Source organism: Dinoponera quadriceps, unplaced genomic scaffold, assembly GCF_001313825.1.
Source record: "Dinoponera quadriceps isolate SergipeBrazil2010 unplaced genomic scaffold, ASM131382v1 scaffold587, whole genome shotgun sequence".
Lineage (NCBI taxonomy): Eukaryota > Metazoa > Arthropoda > Insecta > Hymenoptera > Formicidae > Dinoponera > Dinoponera quadriceps.
The window spans coordinates 563,135-588,887 of record NW_014554777.1 but is presented as its reverse complement, the minus strand read 5'-3'; the positions used below and the strand labels follow the sequence as shown (position 1 = coordinate 588,887).

General features: G+C 36.9%; 5 protein-coding genes across 7 annotated transcripts; 2 read left to right on the top strand and 3 right to left on the bottom strand.

Moving 5' to 3' along the window:
* Positions 1 to 7,270: 7,270 nt before the first annotated feature.
* LOC106741768 (zinc finger protein 83-like) lies at positions 7,271 to 9,605 on the top strand. Its single transcript, XM_014614074.1, has 3 exons — positions 7,271 to 7,533; positions 7,625 to 7,750; positions 7,928 to 9,605. The coding sequence occupies exons 1-3, from the start codon at positions 7,381 to 7,383 to the stop codon at positions 9,548 to 9,550; spliced, it is 1,902 nt and encodes a 633-aa protein (XP_014469560.1). The 5' UTR covers positions 7,271 to 7,380; the 3' UTR covers positions 9,551 to 9,605.
* A 27-nt stretch (positions 9,606 to 9,632) lies between these two features.
* LOC106741767 (ornithine aminotransferase, mitochondrial) lies at positions 9,633 to 20,943 on the bottom strand. Its single transcript, XM_014614073.1, has 10 exons — positions 20,330 to 20,943; positions 17,737 to 17,856; positions 17,244 to 17,548; positions 14,897 to 15,227; positions 14,304 to 14,717; positions 11,901 to 12,234; positions 11,182 to 11,486; positions 10,912 to 11,112; positions 10,256 to 10,481; positions 9,633 to 9,920 (listed from the first exon to the last, which is right to left on the bottom strand). The coding sequence occupies exons 2-10, from the start codon at positions 17,806 to 17,808 to the stop codon at positions 9,754 to 9,756; spliced, it is 2,355 nt and encodes a 784-aa protein (XP_014469559.1). The 5' UTR covers positions 17,809 to 17,856; positions 20,330 to 20,943; the 3' UTR covers positions 9,633 to 9,753.
* A 343-nt stretch (positions 20,944 to 21,286) lies between these two features.
* Positions 21,287 to 22,763, top strand: LOC106741729 (cell division cycle-associated protein 7-like). Its single transcript, XM_014614006.1, has 3 exons — positions 21,287 to 21,660; positions 21,768 to 22,466; positions 22,605 to 22,763. The coding sequence occupies exons 1-3, from the start codon at positions 21,601 to 21,603 to the stop codon at positions 22,761 to 22,763; spliced, it is 918 nt and encodes a 305-aa protein (XP_014469492.1). The 5' UTR covers positions 21,287 to 21,600.
* Positions 22,764 to 23,093: 330 nt separating this feature from the next.
* On the bottom strand, positions 23,094 to 24,789 carry LOC106741761 (methyltransferase-like protein 25). Its single transcript, XM_014614061.1, has 4 exons — positions 24,192 to 24,789; positions 23,753 to 24,104; positions 23,510 to 23,607; positions 23,094 to 23,399 (listed from the first exon to the last, which is right to left on the bottom strand). The coding sequence occupies exons 1-4, from the start codon at positions 24,768 to 24,770 to the stop codon at positions 23,166 to 23,168; spliced, it is 1,263 nt and encodes a 420-aa protein (XP_014469547.1). The 5' UTR covers positions 24,771 to 24,789; the 3' UTR covers positions 23,094 to 23,165.
* Positions 24,768 to 25,708, bottom strand: LOC106741763. 3 transcript variants are annotated; one of them, XM_014614067.1, is made up of 2 exons: positions 25,632 to 25,708; positions 24,768 to 25,199 (listed from the first exon to the last, which is right to left on the bottom strand). In XM_014614067.1, the coding sequence occupies exon 2, from the start codon at positions 25,186 to 25,188 to the stop codon at positions 24,781 to 24,783; it is 408 nt and encodes a 135-aa protein (XP_014469553.1). In that variant the 5' UTR covers positions 25,189 to 25,199; positions 25,632 to 25,708; the 3' UTR covers positions 24,768 to 24,780. The 3 variants fall into 3 exon arrangements, with proteins under 3 accessions (XP_014469553.1, XP_014469551.1, XP_014469552.1); XM_014614065.1 differs by having other exon boundaries at positions 25,583 to 25,692; XM_014614066.1 differs by lacking the exon at positions 25,632 to 25,708 and adding an exon at positions 25,439 to 25,576.
* Positions 25,709 to 25,753: the final 45 nt, after the last annotated feature.

The window sequence follows — 25,753 nt, the reverse complement described above, 5'->3', positions numbered from 1 at the left end:
CAGAAAAACATTTATATCGGTCGCGAAGAACGTGAAACTTATTTCTCGCTTAGTTAATATTATCGGGGCGAATAACGTAATATTTTTTATGGCAAAAGTGTATTTTCGTGAGCGGTATAAAAAATGGAAGTCAATAATGGGAATTAAAGGTATATTTTACAGCTTATTAGCGCTCATGTCAGAGGTCAGAGGTCGCGTCTCTATTCGAACGAATGAATCTCAATGGAAATCTCATTTAAAAATAACAGTCGCGAGCTTACAATACCTACGTTGGCGGAGGCTTCAAAGCCGCCCGTCGCGATATACGCGACCATTGCTCTTTAACCATTAAGAAAAAAAATGTCTTTAGTAGAGCTCTTTGAAGAAGCGAAATGAGAACCCGGGCTTCGTGTTTCAAACTGCTTTCAGTATGCCGTTTATTTAGAACTGTGCTCGCGTGTGTAGAAAATTCAATTCTCTGTCTCTCGTTCTTTCTCTTCATCTCCCCTTTCGACTCTTCTCTTGCCTTCGTTCGGCCGCTTTGTCACTTTGTCTCGTTCGCGCGCCCGTTCCTAGCCTCACGGGAAAAAAGACGTCTGATACGGACATTATCTCCTGGAGAATAAATTGCATTCGATGCTGCGGGTTTCACTTCGTTCGTGTTCGAGGAACAAAATACCGACGCGCAAGTCACCTTCGCGTATTCGAGCGGTAACAAGTTACGGGAAATAAGAAAAATATCGCCTAATAATTTGCAGGAATGAATATTTATTCGATAAGGACCTGAATTGAAATTTTGGTTCCACATTAATCTTATAACCCTGTAAATTCAATCGAATTGGAGAGAACAACGAAAGATTTCGAGATACGTAACGCTATACACATTGCAAATTCAAGTGCGTTATTTTTACACGCATAAACGTCTAGAAATAACACATTTGACTGAAACTCTTTTTACATGTTTCTTGCCGTTTTAGGTTACGTAATTTAAAACGTTTAATTGTATTAAATTAGAAACTAACACGTCCAATCGTGTTAAGTGACGTGATTTAGAACGGTAAGAAATATATAAGAAAAGTCTCAGCTAAGATAACACATTTGAATTTGCCGTGTGTAGGCTATTGCTCTCTTTCAAATTCGATGCTACACATCGTTACTTACTGATGTTTTCTTTATTGAGGCTTAAAGATTAATAAATGCAGACAGTAAAACAACAAAGTTTCTTCTTCATGATCTCTTTATTATTTTTACTTAATGACGTTAGAGATTTTGATAAGATTTGAAGATCCAAAAGGGATAAAAAGCAAGTTGTAAGAATAGAGAAAACAGTTGTATCTAATAATATTGTGTACTAATAAAAATTGAAATTTAACTCTAACTTTAACTTTGTATTCGAAATTTGTATTCGGTAATAACAAGGATAAATAGAAATGGAAAGAAGACAGATTTAAAATGACACATGTGGCTCAAAAAGTATTATTACAGGCATAAATCAACAGAGATATGTCCAACATAATTTATGGTAGATTTCAAATTTCAACTTGAGTATTTCCTTATTCTTATAACGTTCGTCAAACTTCCGTTAAAATCGGAAATATCCTGTATAACAAATGTTTTGACATACACGTATTTGGAAATATATGATATACCGTTGCCTACGTCCCGACGTCCTTCTTCGTCGTCCCAACTTCCTGATCCAGCGTCCTACTCCCTGCTGGTTCATCATGGTACGTACTTTAGATATTTGTCCGTGACACTGACACTCGCGCGTAAATAGGAATCGATCGCGGAAACAAATGTTATAATTTATACGACGCTGTTCGATTAAATATTTTAGGAGTTGACGAGAATTATAACTAATACATCAATGTATGTATTTTCCGTGTCATTGTAAATACATCGCCTGTCCGCTCGGCCACGGAAAAGTACTGTCACGCCACGCACGAGCGTATCGCGAAATACGTGTATCGGTACGTTAGTATTATAATCCCCGTTGAGTGATTGAAATATTTTATCGGCTCTTAAAATATTTCATCAGTTTCTCGTTGGCATCGCGGTAATTATTACATATTTTTTCGGTCAAATCTCGTATCCGCGCGAGTATCAGGGTCATGACTAAATATCTGGAGTTCCACAAGGGAACAACTAGAATCGGGATGCTGAATTGAGATGCCAAGGCGGAGAACGCAGAACGCCGGGACATAAGCGATATATGATGTATTTCTGAATATGTAGAATTATTTATTATATGAAATATTTGACGAAAGAGATACTCGAATCCAAATTTACAGTTTATTTTAAATTTTGCAAGTCCAATTACGTATGCTTTCAATAATATTCTTTAATAATCTATATAGTATGTACAACGTTAACAAATAATACAACGTTATATTTCGAGAATTTCTATTGTTCTTTCATATTTGATAGAATTTACAGAGTTAATATAGAAAAATATTTTTATTCAGAAAATGAAATAAACACGATTTATACGGCAATGTGAATATAAAGAGAAAAATAATTTAAAGAAAAATTTATAAATTAAAATCAAAGATTATACTGTAATTTTGAATTTTTTCATTATTAATTTATTTCTCAATAAACGTTTGCACGATATAGCTATAATAATTGTCTTCTACTTGCCTTGAATTATTAATCTCCAAGTAGGATATTATCGACGATATAAATAATAAATTTATTCTCGGGACCTTTAACCTTATTCTTTTATGCTTCTATCCTACATTTTAAACAGAGCTTTCGATCGTAAGTCATATAAAGCATGCTATAAAGATCACGGGATTATATCATCCTACATTAGTAAATTAATTCCAAGGGCTTTAGGGCGATAAAATGGCATTGTGACCGACATATAAGACACATTATAACGTGGCGCTTAAGGCCACGAAGGAAACAATTTCGTGGAGTACGTATTTGAGTAACAAGTAGATGGTGTGTTTACATATGTGTGTGTGTGTGTGTGTAGCTGTATACGCACGCTTACATACGTATACAGTGAAAGAACAATTCAAAAGTTGTCACACGGAAGTCTATCGAGGGGAATGCCAAAATATAGGACGCATTACCACGAATGTCTCTAGAGAACCGGCAACATTATACGATCCATTAAAATTATACGCTAGCGATGTTCGACAGAGCCACGTAGGGCTGCGTCCTCGTTCCGTGCCGTCCTTCTCCTCGTCCACTTCATTCACACCGTGACAAACTTTTGAAAGGGCAGGTGGAACTGAAAGTTTCAATTAGTCGGAAATTTTGTTAACCGGTTGTTTGCCGGAAAGTTGCAAACTAACACATTAACTCACTATTAACTGACAAAAATAAAACAAAACCTAGAAATTAGTTCTTCAACGTCGTGCGGTCGGAGTAAACGTAAATATTACGATATCATTTATTTCGCGAATTTAACTCTATAAACACGCGTTTATTACCGATGAACGAAAGTAATATGATAAATTTAACAAAGATCGTTGATTAATAATGAATTGGGTGAAAAATATTATTTTGCAAAAATAATTCCGACTCTCCTCTCACGTTGAGAACCCTCTATAATAATTCGGTACGAAACTGAATAGCGCCGCAAAAAAAAGCGCGTTTGTCGACACGAGAAACAGATCGCCCACATACTCCAAAAATAGATATCGAGTTACCCGAAGTGACTTCAAAACAGTCGAATAATGACCGAGCTGTTGGATTTCGTTTTGAGAGAAGTTACGGTAATAGACAAATAGTATAACAAGGCGTTGCAACTGATAGCTGTGGTAATTCCTCGACAATTGGCATTACCCTTATTATCCGCGCCTTAACTACTTCGTAACTACTCGTCTATACATCGCCACTTCCAGATAATTTAATAATGCTATTACTTCGTATATGAGCTATCGGATCCGTAGGAAAATATCTATCTCATATCTTTGCCAGAGAAAGAAGAATATCTCTATCGAAAAACTGTTATTAAAAGGTAGAGAGGTTGGAGAGGAGGGAACGCGACGCGCGTTCGTCACGTCACGCGCTCGAACGTGTCCGCAATAATCCGCGTTCGCGGATAATGGCACAAACACGCGCAAGTTTTCCTGTCCTTCAGAGCGATCGAGTTTGTCGGAAAACTCGTTCGAGAATGCTCGTACAGGAAATTTCCCTCGTTCTCTTATCCGTCCGTCTAAATCACGGCTCGGCTATACAGCAGTATGCACACGCACGCACTCACGCATATAGGTACGCACGCCCGAGAGATCGAATCTTTCGCGGAAGACGTATGGATCCGCGGAGAGCCGCCTCGAGAAGCGAGGGAATTCAATCTCTATCATCACGACAGGAATAAAGAACTCTCGAGGAATTTTTTTCCCTCGAATCGTCATCAACGGTATCCCCGTTTGAGAGTATCTCCGATGTATTTCCGTATTTTCACGGTGAACTCCGTTCAAGGTGGGTTAAGCGTGCAATCTGTTAGATTTCAACAGAACGGCAATGCGAAGAAAATACTTTTCGTTAATTAAACCTAGGAGTGCAGTGCTTTCAACGATTGTTTGCGTACTGTCTCGGAGACGGCATTTTTCATAGTTGTTATTCGGAAAATTTTCATTTGCTTTTATCAAGAAAACTGCACATCTATTCATTTCTTGTTATTTTTGTTTCTTTTTGTACATACTGTATATATCAGTAAGATTTTTACGATATGCTCTCTTTTGCGGTACACCCTGATGCACCTGTGTAATAAATCAATCCGAAAGTTATCGGAATTTTATCACGTCTTCGAAATTTGCTTAGAGATGCCACGTTCGAACTAAGATCGAAGTGTTCTGCAGATAGAAAAACTCGTCATATTCGTATTGGCAGTTTAAATGGGAGAAACGATTAAATTATAAATAATATATTTTTAGTTTTACGCGTCGATCAAAATCAAACAGATAAATTTCATTCTTTCGTTGCAACTCTTCAATATGTTAAACTGATGTTTTTTCCAATTTGCAATAGTATAATTTTCCCATATATTTTATGCCAGAAATTCGCGTCGCAGTGTATGTATTTTTCATTTTTCGCGAATTTTTTGATAAAAAATCCGCATGCTAAAGTTTTACAATACTAATTCTTATATAACTCACCGGTTTTCCTCATAACAAATTTAATATGGATTTTTTATATGGATTTTCGATTTTGCGACTCATCATATTTTATTTGTATTTTTTTTATTAGCATATTTTTTTAAGAACGCGCTTATGTATATTTGTAATCATCTTGCGTTACGCATTTACATACATACGAATTCTGTTTTGCGAATTAGAACAGAAAATTCGTATTAGCGAGGATAAATTAATTTAGCGGAAAATTCGGTAAATACATTTACAGCGTGCGCGTTACATCGGCTGAATGCAAATATTTACCACGAGACTTTCGGATCATTGATGCGAAGTTGTCGAATCTATTATTCACGAGCGCTTTTACCAAAAATTGATGCGCGCATTATTAAAGCGCCATTTCGCTAGGCTTGTACTTGCTCGAGTTATTAACAACGAATTTGTTTCCCGGTAAACAAACACGATGTGCCGATTATAGTTTCGTCGTTCTAATTTCTTGTATCTTCCCTATTAGAACCTAAAAGTGGGACACCCAAAAAGTATTTGATTATATATATATATATATATATAAAAGCCCCTACTATTTGAAATTTTTTAATAGATTTTTCTTTTTGAAATATTTCTCAATATATATATATATATTCTTTTTCTATATTTATATTATATAATTATTAAGGAATTAAAAATTCGTACATATATTATTTAGCAGATGTAATCATCATTTACACGGAAAAAATGTTTGATTGTATTGACTAGAAAGGGAATAACCAGATGCATTTTGATTGAAGAAAATAGAATTTCTGGTTATAAGAATCATATTTCGGCCAGAAAAACCAGAAATTTTGTTCTCTTCAACCAGAACGCATTTGATTGTTCCCTTTCTGATTAATGTAACCAGATTTTTTTTCCATGTTAGGTCGTCTTGATTAGTAGTAGTATTTGCAAAGATTTACAGTGGTGCATTTGGTAATTAATAATTGGTAAGTGGTTTTCAAATCATTGCGAAAAGTACTCGAGTACCCGTAGAAAGGATGACAGCATGAGATTACACGAATTTTGACGCAGTAGCGCGCTTCCTGTGACTAGTAACGTTAAAATTAAATAAGAAACGACGAGTCATAATTACGAAGCATGCGACAGGACTGTGTGATCGTTGTTTGGAATAAATTTCAACGACGCGTTTTTCAACGCCGCTACATAACCTAGTCAAGTACGTGTATTTCGGTGATAACGTTATTTATCCAATTAGTATTCTGTCAATATTATCAGCTGATTTCATTAACGGGCTCAATGTAGTCAGCAGTTATCAAGCCATGCTTAAACCACAGTAAATCATGTCGGATGAAATGAAATGTCTATCTATAAATGGCACATTCGAGCGCAAATATTACTTTTTCCGCGCGCCATTTTATTCGGCAAGCGTCGACAACGTCGTTTCTTGATATTATATTCTGCCTCGGTTATTAACGAAGAAAATAATATACGAGTTCGCTCGAGATAAAATATTACTTTAAACATGATATATTTTCCGACTCACTCAAATAATAATACTTCAGCCAAAGTAATATCTCGATCTCGAATTCCATCTCTGTACAAATGCGTATTGTCCGAGAGGATGTAGGCGTCTTGTAGGATGAAGTCCCTTGGGAATTTTCTATTTTAGAACGGAGATAATTAGTTTGGATTTAGTTTGTAGTGGCGTGCGGAGTGCGAGTAAAGTGAGGAATACAGATTATGTTCGATCGCGCGCTGTGTGCTGCGCCGGGACGTTCCGGCGCGTTCGCCAAACATCAAATTATCAATACGAGATTAAAAGAAAACAATTTACCTTGGTAATGAAAGCCGGTGAAAGCCCCTGCGAGCGAGTCGATATCCCAGGCGCGTCGACACCGGCGAATATTTGCGAATTAATGCGCCCGTAACGCGCGTACGCGTTGTTTCAAGTCGCGGTCGCGATAAAACGCAGGCGAGTGTATCAATGCGAGCGTTAATCCGATAAGCTTCCCGCTCATTTCACCGATTCAACGAGACCACCGGCGGCCCGTTACACGTTCAAACACGCACCAACCGAAACTAACGCACGAAATGGCGCCGTTTCCTACTTTGCTCTGCGCTCTTTTCCATCGACATGGTGGCGACATCTCACGCCGACCGTGCAGAACCATGTGGAACGAAAGAAATATGACGAGCCGCGTAGCGTTCTGGAAACGTCAAAATAAGAACATGATCCACCGGTGCAATACCGAAGCTCACTGTCATACGCGAGTCGCACGATATTTTCCGTTATAACGAGAATTTAGAGAACAGCGGAAGAATGTTTATAGTTACAAAGGAAATCGATAGCGAGAATATCAGTAAATTGTGTCGCACGTGCTTGAGAGAAGACGGCGACAAGATGGTATGTTTGTTCATGGGACCCGCCGGTTCATCTCTCGCCGCCAAATTACGATCCCTCTCGTGCTTGGAGGTAAATGATACACCTTTTACTTGTGATACGATATGTAGATTTAAACTTTCGAGATGAAATACTGAATTTGTGGATGTTTCAATGCTCGAAGGTCTGGCAAGGAGATGGCTTGCCTGAAAAAATGTGTGATCGTTGTGTCACCAGAGCAGAGTCGGCTCTCTTATACAGAGAACAATGTCGTGCAGCGGATAGGGCTTTGAGACAAGCAGCATTAAAGGTACCGATGTAAATTTATTGCGATAATATGTATATAAACAATATATACAAGATGTCTGAAACCTTTCTTGATATCAGTGATGTATAAGTAGAGCGGACAGAACTGAACAGAAAAGTTTTAGACATCTTGTAGGTGGAATCATAAATCCTATTATAAACAAATATACTATTCAAACAGGTATCTGGACTAACGTCATACACTACTGTCTCTGGCTGCAAACTTTACCAGAATCAGCAGAATCAAGGATTTGTCCCAGTACAGAATTCTCACAAGACGTTGAAGTGCATAGAGTGTGGCGCTGTATTCATGAATTATCAAGAACTCTGTGCTCACAGCCGACTACACTTGTCCTTTATTCAGGATAACATACCTATGCAGCACATGCATATAGTAGAGTCGCAAAATCCCTATCTCAATTTTGGTCATGTTGGCTCGAATTTTGCCAACGACAGTATTCCAAACACGCAATTATCTCCGTTAGTTAGGTCAAATGTGACGCATAGTATGCCACTGAACGAAGAGAGCTCCAGTCGAGCTGCCTGTGCCTTACATTGTTCCTTGTGCAATCACACCTTTACCAATAGGAGACAATTGATCAGTCACAATATAACGCACGGTACGGATAATGTTGATATTTCGTGCGATAACGAGAACATCGAGATCTGCGAAAATTCGAATCACATTCCGCAAAATCTCAGTTACGAGAGGTCCATTCATTCCGTGGATAATCCCATTCAGAATCTGTCTTATCAAAGATCCACCGTGGATGACAACGACGAAATGCAGAACTTAAATTTTCCTGAGAATATCGACCTGGATGGCGTTCAAGAGAGTAGTTCGGAACGTTTGCAAAATGTAACGATGCATTCCGAGAATAACGTGTCGATCGCGGAAAACCTGAGATTTATAAAGGCGTCCGAGAAAGACCGGCAACACATGATCGGATATCACGGATGCCCGAGCGACGACAATTATAAAGAACCCCTTGAAGCGAAAAGCGCGGAAGATATTCACACGAAGAAGCATCGGTGTGAGGTATGTTCGAGACAGTTCTCGCAGAAATCGAAATTATTCGCTCATCAGTTGTCTCACTCTGGCCAACAACCGTTTAAGTGCCTCAGCTGCGGCAAGGCTTACGCGTCAAAGAGCAAACTTAACGCGCACATGAGATTGCACACTAAAACCAACGTCCATCAGTGTAAGGTGTGTGACAAGATATTTTCGTATCCGTCGTACTTGGAGGAGCATATAAAGGTTCACAATAAAAGTGACAATACTCCGCAGAGTAAAGACTTCGAATGTAGCACTTGCAACAAACGTTTCTGTCTCTTAAAGAATTTGAAGGCGCACGAGAGACTTCACACGGGGAAAGGTTTGGTGCAATGCGAATTTTGTGATAAACAGTTCAGCCACAATTACAATTTAAAAATGCATTTACGAACACACAAGACGTCGAAGGTGCACAAGTGCGAGTATTGTGACAAACGTTTCGTGCAGAAGGGTAATCTAGTCGAACATTTGCGAATTCACACCAAAGTGAAGCCCTTCGCGTGCAAATTGTGCGGTAAAAGATTCGCGCAATCGGGTCACTTGAAAAGCCACGAAGCCTCGCACGGCACTTTGAGGCAACACCAGTGTCGTTTGTGCGGGAAGAGGTTCAAGCTGGCCAATCATTTGAAACGGCACTTGAATTTGCATGCCGGCACAAAAACGTATAAATGTAATCAGTGTAACCAAATGTTCTCGCAGTCCTTCAGTCTGACGAGGCATCTGAAGAAGCACAACGAATCGCACATGTAATTTATCCGATAAACTGTAACATATGTATACACATACAAACGTTTTTATTTTCTTAGAATCTCATTTTTATACTCTCCCAGAAAAATCTAAGAATTCCAGAGAGAGAGAGAGAGAGAGAGAGACGTTAAAGGTGCTTTTCTGTAGGAAATAACGTCGGGACAAGATCGACGCGTTTGCTCGCCGTGGAGTATACATCGTGTTCCTCATTTGTAACTTTTTAGAACCGTCGTGAGAATGTTTATTCCCTCTCGCAATTGCTCCTCCGTGATCGTTAATGGGGGCGATATTCTTATGATTTGGCCATGCGCAGGTCTTGTTAACAAACCGGCATCTCTTAGCCTCAGGCAGATATCCCAACCCTCGGCAAACTCTGCAAATAAATTGTATCATTATTGAGTGTGTCTCGCGTGCGACCTTATAATAAAATTCAATTTCCCGTTACGTAACGTAGAGAAATGTTACTCAACGTGTGGTTTATTCATCGTCTCGTTACGCTTATTTGCACAATTATCGGGGGCAAATATGTGAAACGAAATTGCCAGATTGCAAGATTTAGACTGCGCACAAGCATCGCGAGGAATATATATTTTAGCTTCACCGCTGAATTCGGAATATTTTATCTTCATTCGCGTTGTATAATGTTAAATTGTCGACGATTTACCGCTGTTAATCGACCGATTGATCAGTTGACGATAATTTCGGTACCTTTATTGATCACGAGACCAGCCAAGAGACCGCGTCCTCGAAATTCCGTCGCGATATCCTTCGGCAATTTGCTTAATTCTTCCTTCAGAATTTTTCCGAGTTTTTTCGCGTTCTCGGCCAGGTTCTCTTCTTCCAAGATTTTAACCGCTTCCAGAGCGATCCGGTTTCCGAGAGGACTTCCGCCGAAAGTACTTCCGTGCGAGCCCGTTTGCAGGCAGAGCATTATCTGAATGATCAACGATGATTAAAAATCTTTGTCGCTACAAACCTGCGATTATTATCGGATATAATGTTTTAGAATTTCTACGTAATAGAGCCGATACGTTCTATCTCTATAAAATTCCACCAATTTAATTCTTCAAATATTTCCGCGCGCGAATGATCCCGATTATTGAAACAACATTCAAAATAATCGTATGATATGTAAAATAATTGTCTAAAGTTGTACGCGCATATTAAATAAACAGTAAAATTAAGTCTTAAATCAAGAATAGATATTCTCATATATAAGCAAGAATATTTTAATCTTCCCAGAAGATTTTTAGTCCTAATTTAATCTTAATATTTATTCTTGATTTAAGACTGTTTCTTTTCTGTGTAGAAAGTATGTAAACGTTTCAAATAATTTTATCAGCTACGACGAAATGTCCGGGTACCTGATCATCCGCAAGGACACCGGAAACCGGATACATTCCACCGGAGAGCGCTTTCCCCAAAATTAGAATATCCGGTCTGCAACCTTCGTGATCAATCGCCAGACGCATGCCGGTTCTGCAAAGACCGGTCTGTACTTCGTCGGCGATCCACAAAACGTTGTATTTTGTGCACAACTCCCTCACGCATTTCAGATAACCATCCTGGAGAATGGAAGACCAAAGAATTGAATGTAACCAATACGTTATACCGGTACGTTATCGATGACTTACGGTAGGCACGATGACTCCAGCTTCCCCTTGGATAGGTTCGACCATGAACGCGCAGATATTCGGGTTCTCCTGGAACTTTTTCTCCAGCTCGACCGGATCATTGTACGGTACTTTTTCGAAAAGCGGCATGTAAGGGCCGAAGTCTGTGTAGCAGTTCGGATCCGTCGAAGCTGACAAAGCAGCTAATGAACGGCCCCAGAAGTTTCCTTTCGCGAATACAATGGTAGCTTTTTCACTTGGCACTTTCTTCACTCTATATCCCCAGCGTCTGGCCAATTTAATAGCTGTATCGCCACCTTCGACGCCTGTTGCGAAGAAAAAATTCTTGAAATTTATAATTCCTCTTGATAAAAACGATGTGTCTGCTTAGCAGCAAAACTATGCATAGTTTATACTATACTATTTGTTACTATTAAAAGGAGGTCCGAACAAAGACTGAAACGTATTTATAATAATAAACATTCGATTAGATCGAAATCTTTTCTCTCATAAAGTTATTAATTCTCGTTTCTTATAGCAAAATTCGTGCTTAACTTATTACATCTTTAATTACATAAAGATTAATTATTAACTATTATATATTAATTGTATTACGTATATACAAAAAACCTAATATACCGATGTTTTACGAAGCATTCCGCGATTTTCCAAGTCGACATTTTACAAATAGATACACTTATATAACAATTCGCAAGAGCTAGTAGATATTGGTTACACACCTGTGTTCATAGGCAAAAATCGGTCCCATTTGAGCAATTTCGTCAGGTATTCCCCCAATTCGCCGTGAGGTTCCGAGTAAAAAGCTCGCGACGTATGCGTCAGCTTACCGGCTTGGTCTCTCATGACTTTCACTAAACGCGGGTGACAGTGGCCCTGATTGACGGTCGAGAATCCCGCCAGAAAATCAAGGTAGCGCTTTCCATCGATGTCCCACAAGTAGACACCTTCCCCTCGGGCCAGAACGACCGGTAGCGGTTTAAAGTGGATACCGCCGTACTTATCATCGCGATCAATCACATGTTGGGAGCTTAAGAATCTTCCCTTGCCCGATTTCTTCACGACACCGAGGAACCTCTGTCTTACTGATTGCATAGCCATGTTTCTCCCCTCACTCTATTCACCTTAGTCAATATGAATGTGTTGACATATTTCATACATTTTAGATCATTACTCTTGGAACATATATTAGAAATAATAGATATCGAACATTAAATGTATACACACACAAAATAAATCGTCAATCAGAATAATCGCGAGACCGCGACATTTTCAAGAAGTAATCGTAAAATCATCGAAGAATGATTTTAAAATCGACTAAAATCGATTAAAATTGACTTAACAATCAACATAAAAATCAACTAAAACGGAACGTATCGATTTTATCGATTTAATGCATAACGGTTCGTAATTATTCCGATTGACTCTGCATTTCGGAGTGAAATTTTATCAACGAATTTAGACGAACGAGGAGAGATACGTGTAACAAACAATTGCAAAGATAACAAAAAATTCCTTACTTTAGGCGCAAGATTATAAGGTGTTGGAAAATAGGCGACTTCTGATAGCAATTCCACCTATCTTGCTTTTATATCAAAGGAACAGAAGATATGACGAAAGATATGCCAGAAGATACGGACAATTGCTTATTTACCGGCTTAATGTTTGTGCACGAGCATCGCGATAGGAAGATTTAAAATAAATATCATTGCAAACAGAAACATATCTCTGATAAAAAGAAACGCGCGGTAAGTCGGAAAGCAAAGACGCCGGTGTACTTGAGTGTCAAACGGGCAATAATAAATAATATAATCTGAGCTATTGTGCATCGCGACAATATAACGATAAAGTAACATTGCCTTATCGCAATTAAATTTTCCATGAAAATCTTCCGTTGGTGCAGAGAAGATAGCAAGTCGGTGGCATAAGAATCAATCGTTCGAAACACGATGCATGATAATCGCACTTTAATTATTACTTAATATGCGATATTATAATCTCACGCACGTATATGTGTATGTATTTGTATGTGTCTTCCGATACATTTTATCACGTGTTCATTGCCCACGTCATCGCACTAGAAACGCGTCATTAATTGCGTGGAAAATGAGGAGTTGGAATGTTATCGTATTAAGCTATGATACCCGGAATGCAAATGCAATAATTCGCATTGGTTACATTGATATTTTTGTAGTTATTGAAGTAACATAATACGATCCCACTTAAAGATGCTTTATTTATGCTCGCCGCATAACCGAGAATAATCATTTGAACGACAAGATAACCGAACAAGCATGTCGCGTCCGTATGTAAACGTTTCAGTCGTTCCATAAATAAGCGACATCCTTAATTGTTAACAGTTGTATGTCAGCCCGATTTAGTTCCGCTTTAATCCTCGTGGTAAATGTTTGATAACTGCCGCGAGTAAGTCGTTGGAAAGCAGTGCTTTTCAAGGCAACACGAGCTGCATATTAACATCACCCGGAGGTTCGCGCGACGAACGTCATCGAGATAACGACCGCGACGGACGTTGCACTTTGTTACAGTGAAATTATCCAAGTGTATGACACGTATCATATCGACGATATGTCGAAGTTGAGAATTATACTTTTATTGAATAACTACAGCATATATAAATATAATCGGTATCGACGATAACATTGAAACTTTACCACAATCTTGTACTGTATACGCGCGTCTTTTTTCACAACCTAAAGCTGGATCTACAATGGGGTAGTATTTAATTATAACGTAATTTCCAGCAAAGAGCATTTCCAGCGCAATTCCTAAGATTTAGGCATTATTACGACTTTTGGCGCGGGAAACGTCTTTTGTCAGAGATTACGTTATATTTTGTTGCTCAGAGCAAAAGGTCAAAGGCTTGCTACACATATTATAAGTCCGGACTAATGTTCTGGACAGAGTAGTTTTCATTAACGCGCGACCATCGAGTACAACTCGAGTACAGCCTTGGAGATGATGCCCGCGCATTCGCGTATCTGTTCCTCCGTGATGACTAACGGCGGCGCCAAGCGGATGATGTGGTCGTGCGTTGGTTTCGCCAAGAGGCCGTGTTCCTTCATTTTCAGGCAAACGTTCATGGCGTCGACTTTCTCGTTAATCACGATCGCGTTCAAGAGACCCTTCCCTCTCACTAAGGTGACCACTTCCTTCGGCAGCTTATTGAGCTCGCTTCTGAACACGTGACCGAGTTTCTCCGCGTTCTCGGCCAGTCGTTCCTCCTCTAGAACGCGGAGTGCCTCGAGTGCGATTCTACAGCCAAGAGGATTGCCACCGTAGGTCGAACCGTGCTCGCCGGGCTTGATGGTGAGCATAATGGAATCGTTGGCCAACACGCCGGAAACCGGATAGAATCCTCCGGACAAGGCCTTGCCAAGGATCAGGATGTCCGGCTTCACGGCCTCGTGATCGACAGCGAGTCGCTTTCCGGTCCTCGCCAGGCCGGTCTGCACTTCGTCCGCGATCCATAGGACGTTGTGCTTGGAGCAGAGTTCTCGGATTCCCTTCAAGTATCCATCCTGTATGGAAAGACAAAAAGACAAGTTGACGGAATTGAACGAATTTTCAATGATTGCTTTTTCACTCGAATGTTCGGGTATGTATATTATTCTTTAAATTGTTTCGAATGAAATTCCACATTTTGAGTGAAATTTCACCCCAAAAAATTTAGAGAATACGTGGATACGATCGACGTTACCTTCGGTACTACGACACCGGCTTCACCCTGAATAGGTTCTACCATAAAGCCACAAACGTTCGGATCGGCGAGGACTTTCTGGAGCGCCATGAGATCATCGTAGGGGATGATCTCAAATCCCGGCATATAAGGCCCGAAGCCATGGTAGCTGGTCGGGTCGGTGCTGGAGGAGATTGCGCTCATGGTCCGCCCCCAAAAGTTACCCTCTGCGAATATTATCTTAGCTTTGTTTGGCGGTATACCTTTGATGTTGTATCCCCATCTGCGCGCCAACTTGCACGCCGTCTCGCCACCCTCCACGCCCGTATTCATCGGCAACCATTTATCGTAGCTGAGAGAAAAAGATTTAAAAGTTATGTTTAATATTTGTAAACATTAAATTTCTCTCTCTCTCTCTCTCTCTCTCTCTCTCTCTAAAATTTTATAGAGAGAGAGGGGAGAATGATATTGATATTTCGATGAGTCCCCGTTGTCGCGTATGCACGACTTCGCAACGAAGGAAAATTTTTGTTGAATAATATTATAATAAAATTGAATATTTTTTGTTGAATAATATTATAATAAAATTGAATATTTTTTGTTGAATAATATTATAATAAAATTGAATATTTTTTGTTGAATAATAATATACCATACTGTATCACGTGATTATGCTATATATTCGTACCAAAGTCAACATTAATTTTAATATTACAGAAATTAATTAGTGATTTGTTCAGATATCTCTTTGGACAAGAACAGTTTTCCATATTGTTTTCCAAAATTTCAAATATGAGTAAATAAAATATGAGTAAATAATATGACCTAGCTGGATAAACTAACATAAACATTTTTTTCAATACATGAATGTTAATATCTTACAGAAAAATTTCAGTGTACCAACGGTTATCGGTCAGTTGTCACCTATAAATGATTTCATTCGCGTGATGAAATTTTATGTCATCATTTAGCAGCTATCTTATGCTTATTTAGATTTACGCATTATCTCGTATACTTCATATCTCAGATATAAAAGTATTTTTAGTGTGCGAGTTTGATACGAGTCTGAAAAATATCTACTTTAAACTAAGGAAGTTCGACGACGTTTGTGTATTTGTCTTTTAGCATTCCATTACACGTGAAATATCTTAAAATATTGACAAGTAAATGCATTACTTGTAACGCTATTATTGTTACAAGTTTCTTTTTTCAGTAACGATTTGGTGTTATGGCGTACGTTATTTTACTCGTCAATAACAAAATGTGACATTATAATATTGTATAAAAACTAACCCCTAAATTTCTCTGAGTTGAATCTCACTTAAAACAAGTAAAAAGTGGTAGTGTTTTCATTCAAAGTGATAGTAATTGTGAGAAAGTGTAAAAAGTGAAAATATTGTCGCTCGAAATTGGAAGAAAGAATGTTTCACTCAAGTTTACAGTGGACGCTCCATATGAGCAAATGTTTCAATCGATTGGAATATGTTCCTGTGACAGTGAAATATATGGTTAGTTACAAAAAAGTTGCAATACTTTTTTGGATAAGTTTCACAGCGCATCTTATGTATCTTTATGTATCTAATAAGAAAATTTATTTCTTGAAAATCGATCTATCTATCTTATCTATCGATCTATCTTATCTTTATGTATCTAATAAGAAAATTTATTTCTTGAAAATTACTAAAAAACAAATTCTCCTATTGGACGGGATATGTTCCGAAACTTAAGATAAACGTTGCAACCATTTTGTGACCGATATATCAGATTCACTCTTCAATTATGAATGAAAATATTTACTTGATAACTCAAAGTGGTAAATTTATATAAATGAAAAGTCACACTCGAATTTGAATGACTTGGTAGTCACTCTACTTTTCGAATGAGATTTCACTCTAAGAAGTTTACAGAGTATGATGATAGAAGGTTTATCTGAAAAAAAAGGATGTCAGTCTAGTAATCGACCTAAGTGAACTCGCACTCGATATCGGCGATGGGAAATGATTTTTACATACGAGAAACGTACGGCCGCCAAAGTGTTAAGTTTTATGACCTCTGCTGCCTTTATTTAATAGGGGGTATATCAGCTTTAGCTGATAGATCCTTCGATTTAGTCTTGAAACTGAATTTCGTTCGATATCGTGCTCCTCGAGTTCCGTATTTCTCGATAATTAAATCTATTTGTCCGTACTTTTCCGAAGCAATATTATCGAATGCACTATGTACGCACATGTACTTATTCACGGCAAGTAAAAACAGATGCAGAGTGTAAACACTTTTGTTATCGATAATCTTCTACTTCAAAATTTCGTCATATCACCGACTAATCTTATCAACGTGGACGTTGATGTTCGCTATTAACACTACATACCCGAAAAGTTTTGTGATGTATTCTTCAAATTCGCCTAATACATCGGAATAAAATGCCCGAGACGTCAGAGTCAAATTCTTCGCTTGATCAATCATCGCCTTGTAGATTCTCGGATGGCAATGACCTTGATTAACTGCCGAATAAGCGCTGAGAAAATCGAAATACCGCTTACCCTCGACATCCCACATAAAAACACCCTGGGCTTTACATACAGCCACCGGAAGTGGATGGTAATTATGTGCACCGTATTTAGATTCACGATCGAATACTTGTTGAGACATGAGTGTTCTGCTGCACTGAATGCGCTGGAAAAAATGGAGAAACGTTTGAGTTACTTCTTTTGTCTTCGAGATATCTTTGGAAGTATTTTATAATATTTTTTTTTAAGAAGAAAACGTGGTTCTTATACATTTATTTAGTTATATGCCAAAAATGATTATTTCATCATTAAAATATCGAAGGATTCTAATAAAATGAATATAAATTGTATTACCTGAGATTGAGAACGCAATAGCCTCGCCTGTCCTTTGATATTTAGTAACGCTACTCTTACTAATGGCTCCATTGAAGGAATTAAGTTACTTCCTTGTTAATTAAAGCGCGCGACAATAACCTAGAGAACCACGAGCGAGAGACACGATATTAGAATTCTTCGACCGTAAACCGAGTGATTCGTCGATTGAATTTAAGCGAAGCAGCTGTGACAGCTGTTATTCGACCGCACGACGTTTACATAAGTGAAAGTCTTTCCCAGATAATTCACGGTATTTTTTCAAGTTGTAGGAACGTAGTTATTGGAATCTGACCGTCTGTGATAAATATGTATGAGAAATGATGTAAGTACATATATACGAAAAAAAATGCGGCAAAATCAATAGAATTCCCAACAGTATGTGTAATTGAAGTCAATCTTTTTGATTCAAGCGATCAACAGCGATATAATTGAAACTAATACTTCAATTATTGAAACAAAACATAATAATTTTAATGATATTTGAATCAAGATTTACTCCAATTATACTATTGTTGAAAATTTTATCGATTCAACAGCATTTTTTGCCTGAAACTGTAAATTATGCACAATATAATACAAATAGGCAATAATAATATTATACAAATTACATAATTATTATATCTATCAATCGAACTTCTTCATTTAATTACACATATTTAAATTGAAGTTGCAAAGCATCCTGTGAATAATCAAACTGCGTTTTCGTGGTCTCTTAACCGAATATTTTACCATGACTATAATAAAAAGAATTTTTGTTAAACTACACAACAATTGTTTTTATTCCCTAATGATTTCAGATTATTATTAGAACCATTAAATGGTTAAAAAATTAACAGTGAAGCGTATTCGAAGGCAGATCATTGCGAAAAATGTTTACTGTACCCTTAAAGACAATAATTGACAGTATATTTCCAGCGGTCAATTACCACACTCGTCAGCACCGACGGACTTGCGACAGCGGCTTCAATCGCACTGACAGGGACGAGTGTGCTTCGTGCGTAGATCACTTAAGTTATGTCTTAACAAGCACAGAGTGCATCGTAAAATATTATAACGCAAGGCACGCAAATCTTGTCATTTTTCCACTGATATATCCATCCCTTGATGAATATTTTCGCTGATAACGGTGCGATACATTCTCAGCGTAATCGGTGATACGTTTCATAATTATCACAAAGGAAACGATCTTCCTCAGAGAGACGTAAGTATGCAAATTTGGATAAACCGGAATAAATAAGTAAACTACGAGGTGTGAAAAAGCCTTGTGGATCAATTTAAATATACAATTAAAAACGTGTGACATTTTTCTCGGAAAAATTAAACCTAAACATTTGTATATCACAAAATATCATAATAGATAACCTTATCATAATAGATGATTTGCTGAAACACCCTTTTTTTAATTGAGAAAATATAAATAAAAAAACCGATGCACTGAGTATTAACTCACATTACCCGCTAAAACGCAACTGATGGTTGATGGACCAGATGTGGCGCCATCTAAAGGCTACGTGTAAAGATACGTGAAGCCCATTTCAGATTAAATATTGGAAACTGCGAATTGTTAATAACAATTTCACGGACAGACTAATTTCCATCTTAGCTCGCTTCGAGTCAAGTTCCGAAAAAAATCATCATTTCGCAAATTTAATATCTAATACCTAATACGGATTTCAAGCACGTGATTTGAATTTCCGAGTTCGAATCTTGACTAAACAACATGCATTGAATTATTGCTACATTTACGCAGCAACTTACAGCTTAAAACATACATAATTTTTATTTTACAATTATATTTTACTTTCATCGTATGTAGAAATATTTAATTTGGCTTTCGAGTTAGTGTCGCGTCCTTCATGAATTTGTAAATGTCGGAAACAAATTTATGAAAGACGCTAATTCGGAAACTGAATTAAATATTTAATGTAACTGTTTATATGATATGTTTGCATGATATGTAATATCCGTAATTATACAAAACTGGAAATTATCAAATCGATTTTATGCTCGTCATGCAAATGTAAATCGCGAATAGTAGCTGCTTTTGTTTAACAAAGCGTCATTCGTTCAAATATTGTGCGCACAAAGGTGATTGAATGGTGACGGTTTTAGTATGAAAAAAAAAAACAGACGAAATGGAGCCATTCTAAACCGGTTCTAGAGAATTGTCTACAATAGCTGGAAGATATGCAGTAAGACGTAAACAATAAGCTAATTGATTAATTGGATTCTTAAGGACCTTCTATAATAGCCATAAAATATGCAATAAGACATAGACTTGTATTTTGAACTTTCTTTTATCGATAAAACTGTTTTAAATGTAGCTTTTCAGCCAATCAGGTGGTTACTAAGCCATTTTTCAAGGCACTTTTATTGGTGAAAGTTCGGAATACGGGCTATAAGCAGTAAGTTAATTAATCGACCACAATTGATTATTTTTGGGCTATAATCCAATTGGTCAATTAGCTTACGTCTTACTATATATTTTACGGCTATTGTAGACGGTCCTTAAGATACCGTGTAAACACAGAGCCAGATATGAATGAAGACATGAAATTGTAAACCTGCTTACGTGTCAAAACTGCACGTGTGCGCGAGTACTAGACCAGCAATCAATGTGTTAATTGATTAGTTATCTCTTCTGCACTTTCTCTTTCTCTTTTATCTTTCTCTTTCCAATGCTTCCAAAGTGATCGGGTTTCCAAAAGTAATAAGAACTCCATAATGGGAAGGGTGATGGGAAGTGGAAGGGAGGGAAACTGGAAGGGAAACTTGTAGGCAGGACCTACGTGTGCACGTTTACAATCCCACGTGACTACCTCACAGGCTCGTGCTTTGATGCAATACGGAGGGCTCTTGTGTGGGAGCTAAAGTAAATCTTTATGCTTTTATTAACTGTACAAATAGTGCACCAATTCTTTCAGAGTTGAGTAACGATTTTCTTTGTCAGTAAAGTAAGTTATGTGTCCGCATCTATTCGTTCTTACAGGTTATTAGAGAAGATTACCTGGGAAAAAATTTCTCATATATATCATTCATAACTTTTCGTAATCGTTGAGTATATATTATAATTTGCGAGTGATATCCAATGAGCGTATTGCTTTTACGGAATAGCTATATGCTCATTGAATCTTACTCGCAAGTTACGTATATGAATAGTTACGAATGATCCAAGAATCGATCACCTGGTCTGTTCTTTTTAGCTGAATTAGCTGTACTAGTTTAAGAAATTTACGTACATTCGGTCACGGGACGGTTACAACAGTTTTTTTTACATGTTTCGGAACACACAAAAAATACGATGAAGTGAACTTACGTTTTGCGAATATGCGCAATGGACAGTCAGACAGTAAATATGTGTGTGTCAAAATTACACATATACATGTAATTTTGATATATATATATATATATATATATAATTTTGACAGGTGTTTGACCATCTATTGCGTGTATTCGTGAGTCATAGGTTCGCTTCATCGTATTTTTTGTATATTCTGAAGTATATAAAAAATATGTGAAAAAAACTGTTGCAACCGTCTTGTGACCGAATATACACTTAAGCGTGAGAGTCTCGTATGTACGTTTTAATATGAATTTCTTGAACCAATGAAGCTAGTTCAACTAAAAAGGACGGACCACATATATTGCAGAATATATACGTACCTGAAAACCAACAGTTTGCATACTGCGCGTGCGCAAGATTCTCCCCTCCATTTTAATCACAGATGGGAACTGGCATATTTGAATTTCAACCAACTGTCAAACGAATACCTGTTGCCGGTGTGATTTGTAGGAGAAGTTTTTCTTGCATGATATAGTTTTGATATTCCATTAATTAAAACCATGGATGAAGATGATTACAGTGTTCTTCGACAGAAAAACATATCCGAGAGGAATGCTTTCGTAAGTATTCTTTTGTCTTTAACGAGATTATTAAATTGTTTCCAAATCGAACTCTGTTATTTGCACTATGAGAAATATTATACAATTTATGATGATGTTTCGTGTAGTTTGCAGAATTCTTGAAAGACTTAAAAGAAGAAACAAACGAAATTAGAAAAATACGGAAAGAACAATGGAATAAAGACGAGTCTGAAAATCAACCACCCAAAAAAAGACGCCGGACAATTTCAGAAGATTCGGAAAATTTTCACGGCAGTGGTATACGTTTACAATTTCGTCGGAAGTACAATACTAGAAGTAGTAAAAGACTGTCCAATATCGATGGATCTAACAATTCCGATAATGAGGATGAAGAGACTGAGTTGCTGGAAAATAATCGATCCAGAGGTTTGAAGATTTTATTTCCTTGGGCAAAGCCATTTCAACGCTCCATTGATTTGATGAAAATAGTATGTGATGTAGACGAGGAGAATAAGGACGATGAGGAGTATAGCGACGATGATTTCAATGATAATGCACGAAAGAGAAAACGATTTATTCACAGAGCTCAGAAACAATATGATCCTGATAATATACCGTCTGTTGATGAGATTACGGAAAGTATGTTGAGAAATGTAGCAAAAAAATCTTCCAAAAAGACATATTGTAAAATTAAAGGCACAAGCTGTCACCAATGTAGACAAAAAACTCTAGATACAAAGACAGTTTGTCGGTCAGGAGAATGCGTAGGTGTCAGGGGACAGTTTTGTGGACCGTGCTTACGAGGTAGATATGGTGAAAGTGCAGTAGAAGCATTAAAAGATCCGGTAAATATAGTTTTAGATATTGATTACATACTTATATATTGTATACTTTTTTTTGCTATATTAATATTGCACGATCTCTTTCTATCATTATATAAATTATAGCTCACAAAATTCTTATAGCTTGATGCAATTTTTCAGAGTTGGGCTTGCCCACCCTGTAGAGGATTATGCAACTGTAGTATATGTCGAACCAGGGATGGTCTTGTTCCTACAGGAATTTTAGCCCCGCAGGCGCAGAATGTAGGATATTCATCTGTTAAGGATTATCTGCAAGCACAGGAGCTACAGGATATATAGTAACGTTATATTATGTATTATTACCGTAATTATTATCGTAATTTATATATTGTGTAGTATAAATTATATAAAATATAAATTATTATAATTTATAGTTTATATAATGTGGAATATATTTAATATATAATCATATCAATTACAATATTACGAGAAATATCGCGTAGACTATAAGTATTTACTAAAAAAACTATTATCAAATAATAGTTTTTTTAATAAATACTTATAGTCTAAGCTTTAAAGCTTGGAAAGAGCTTGGAAAGAGATTAAAAACTTAAACTTAAAGCATGATGTTGAATATGAAATCGGTCTATGAACAAAGACTGAATAATTTAGGGGATTTATATTTTAACTTTTTTATTGAATATTATTCTCTGTACAATCCTCGTATTTCTCACGTTTCATTTATTTAATCGCAATTATCGCATAACACCTGGGAGATAGTGTTGGGTCAAATAAGCGCACTATCATAACCTTGGAACACTGGATACTGTTTTGCAGAAATATTATTCTATCTAACATAATCGCCGCCTCCACCACTGAACTTATATATATTCTTAACATTTGAAAAAGACGCAACTTTGGCTCAAAATGTCTATGGTCTTCATATATTTGCTGCAGCAAATCAACAGATGGTATCTGAAACCATATATATTTTTTTTGTAAGATACGTACGTTAGGACATGGAACATGTCAAAGGACTTGGAATAAATAATAATAATCCAAGCGATATTTATACATATATATACCTGCTTGTTATCTATACCGATTTTGGATAGAGCCCATTTTGCATAATCTGCAAAATTGTCTAGTGGTCCACCGCGACCAACTTTAGCATTATAACGCCCTGTTGGAAACCAAGAGAGATTACTTATCAAATTATCGAATGCATTTTGGCGTTATTTCGTATTAAAATTGTTTTATATTTATCATTTTATATTTTAAAATAACTTTGGTATTTTATACATATCTATGTTGTTACATTAACTAACCCATGGAATGTAAAACGACTTGCAATACAGATCTGTAAAATAACGATGGAGAAACGTGTTTATTATGTTTGCTCCGTTCGATGGATTGTTGTGCCAACATTCGAGCGTTCTTGGAGAAATTCCAATTGCCACTCAATGATTCGTCTACCAAATGATAACAACATGGTACTATAAATAGTATATTGATGTCTTTTGAACGTAAGAAAGATCTAATTGTTGAATGGACAAGCATTCCACAAGTATGTAATCCCGTTAGGATCAGATTTTTGTTTAAGTACCAGTCAGGATAATTTTTATTGACTATACTGTTATAATCAGTAGTATCATTTAACTCTTGAACAATGTATCGAACCTATAATGAAATGAATGTAAATGTTTTTAGTTTTAATAAATTATATTTTCATGCATCTTATAAGTCAGTTTTATCAATCTTACGAACCTTGGTTAACGATTGTTTCCTCCTTTGAATTTTTTCCTGACGATTCACTGCACCCTTTTGACAAACTTGCGACGAATCGATCGCCAATGCAGGAATATCAAAATGTTCTGACAAATATGTCGACAAGTACGCTTTTCCAGCTCCTGCATCTATTACTAAACTGTTAGTAGAAAGCGCCATTTCAGCAATAAGTTTTCCTAGAACTTCAATCTCGTATGATTTTTTAGCATTCATAAGCTCGAACTTGAAGTGAATCAATTTGTTTCTAACGGACTGTTCCTTGTTGAGAAATTGCGGCAACAATTTTGCCAAGTCGTCTACATGTATAACTGCTGGACACGATTCCAAAGAAAGCGATCTTGTTAACTGTACAAAATTATTCAGTTCCGAACTCATGCTATTTACTGTCCAAATATCATCAATCGTATTAACACTCTCAAGCTCTGATTTAAGTTTCTCTGGTATGCATTTATCCCATAATTTGTCGGTAATGAAGTCAACCAAATGACAATTTATTAATTCTTGATAAATATTTATAAAATTCAACACTTTTTCAAAATGACTACTATATTCTGCCATTATTGTTGTATCAAAACTCAAGTTTATCTGCTTCAGGATACAGTGGATTAATTTTTGCTAATGAACAGAATTTGGCATATTTGAATTTAATGTCTTCTACAGCTTTCAGAATGTCCAAGTTATCGTCTTGATGCTCAGGAAAAGTATTACGTATATCTTCCAAAAGTTTTTTAGCTAATGCTACCGTTTTTTCACAGGTATTGTCATTATTCTGTAGATATTGCTCCAAGACTCCGCTGTAATATCCTAATTGAGCAGCGATTATACTAGCTCTGTGATACCCAAGATGATATCCTTTTAACAGTTCTTCTTTGCCACTTTTGTAGCCTTCCTCATAGGCTGATTTTTGTGCGATTTCTTCCGCGAATAATAAGTCCTCAAAAGCTTTATTTACATCCACATTCTCTTCCTGAGACATAATTATGTTATCTGAAAAGATATAATCATAATCAATATCACGTCAATAACTGATCAGAAGGAAAAAAGGATTTGTACAAGAAAAATTCTTCATAGATACAAATGAGTGAAACGTGAAAACATGAGAGTGTACAGTTAAATCATTTAAAAGATCACTGTACATAAACGAGAATAAGTTAAATAAAGAATAAATCGTTGGATACGTTTCGCTACTTGTTAGAGAAAATATTTATAGGATTGTAGATACACACACAGGATTACAATACAATGTCATGTGGCATGACGATGACAAAGTAGGAGTAATTATGCGTAGGTATTGCGTAAAATGACGATTCTTTTTATTTAAAATAACATACGGTCACCCAAAATTCCGCAAATAGAGTACTAGAACTTACACATGTACAGTGATTTATTTTCGGAAATTATTATATAGGTTATACGAACATCTCTCACACAGATATATCTGCCCTATGTGTAATGCAGTTCCAGGGAGATACACACACAATAAGCATCCACATGTATATAATATTGTAAAGTTGGGTTAGGTTTATAATGTGGTTTGTATA

Bases quoted from the DNA above. Each gene is read 5' to 3' on its own strand.
- LOC106741768 (XM_014614074.1), top strand. From the start codon at position 7,381: ATGTTTATAGTTACAAAGGAAATCGATAGCGAGAATATCAGTAAATTG. The intron at 7,534-7,624 runs GTAAATGATACA...CAATGCTCGAAG, and splicing joins GATCCCTCTCGTGCTTGGAG to GTCTGGCAAGGAGATGGCTT. The intron at 7,751-7,927 runs GTACCGATGTAA...CTATTCAAACAG, and splicing joins TGAGACAAGCAGCATTAAAG to GTATCTGGACTAACGTCATA.
- LOC106741767 (XM_014614073.1), bottom strand. From the start codon at position 17,808: ATGGAGCCATTAGTAAGAGTAGCGTTACTAAATATCAAAGGACAGGCG. The intron at 17,549-17,736 runs GTAATACAATTT...CATTTTTTCCAG, and splicing joins TATTGCGTTCTCAATCTCAG to CGCATTCAGTGCAGCAGAAC. The intron at 9,921-10,255 runs GTACCGAAATTA...ATTTATTTGCAG, and splicing joins TGGTCTCGTGATCAATAAAG to AGTTTGCCGAGGGTTGGGAT.
- LOC106741729 (XM_014614006.1), top strand. From the start codon at position 21,601: ATGGATGAAGATGATTACAGTGTTCTTCGACAGAAAAACATATCCGAG. The intron at 21,661-21,767 runs GTAAGTATTCTT...TGTTTCGTGTAG, and splicing joins TATCCGAGAGGAATGCTTTC to TTTGCAGAATTCTTGAAAGA. The intron at 22,467-22,604 runs GTAAATATAGTT...GCAATTTTTCAG, and splicing joins TAGAAGCATTAAAAGATCCG to AGTTGGGCTTGCCCACCCTG.
- LOC106741761 (XM_014614061.1), bottom strand. From the start codon at position 24,770: ATGGCAGAATATAGTAGTCATTTTGAAAAAGTGTTGAATTTTATAAAT. The intron at 24,105-24,191 runs GTTCGTAAGATT...ATTTCATTATAG, and splicing joins GGAAACAATCGTTAACCAAG to GTTCGATACATTGTTCAAGA. The intron at 23,608-23,752 runs GTTAGTTAATGT...GGTTTCCAACAG, and splicing joins AGTCGTTTTACATTCCATGG to GGCGTTATAATGCTAAAGTT.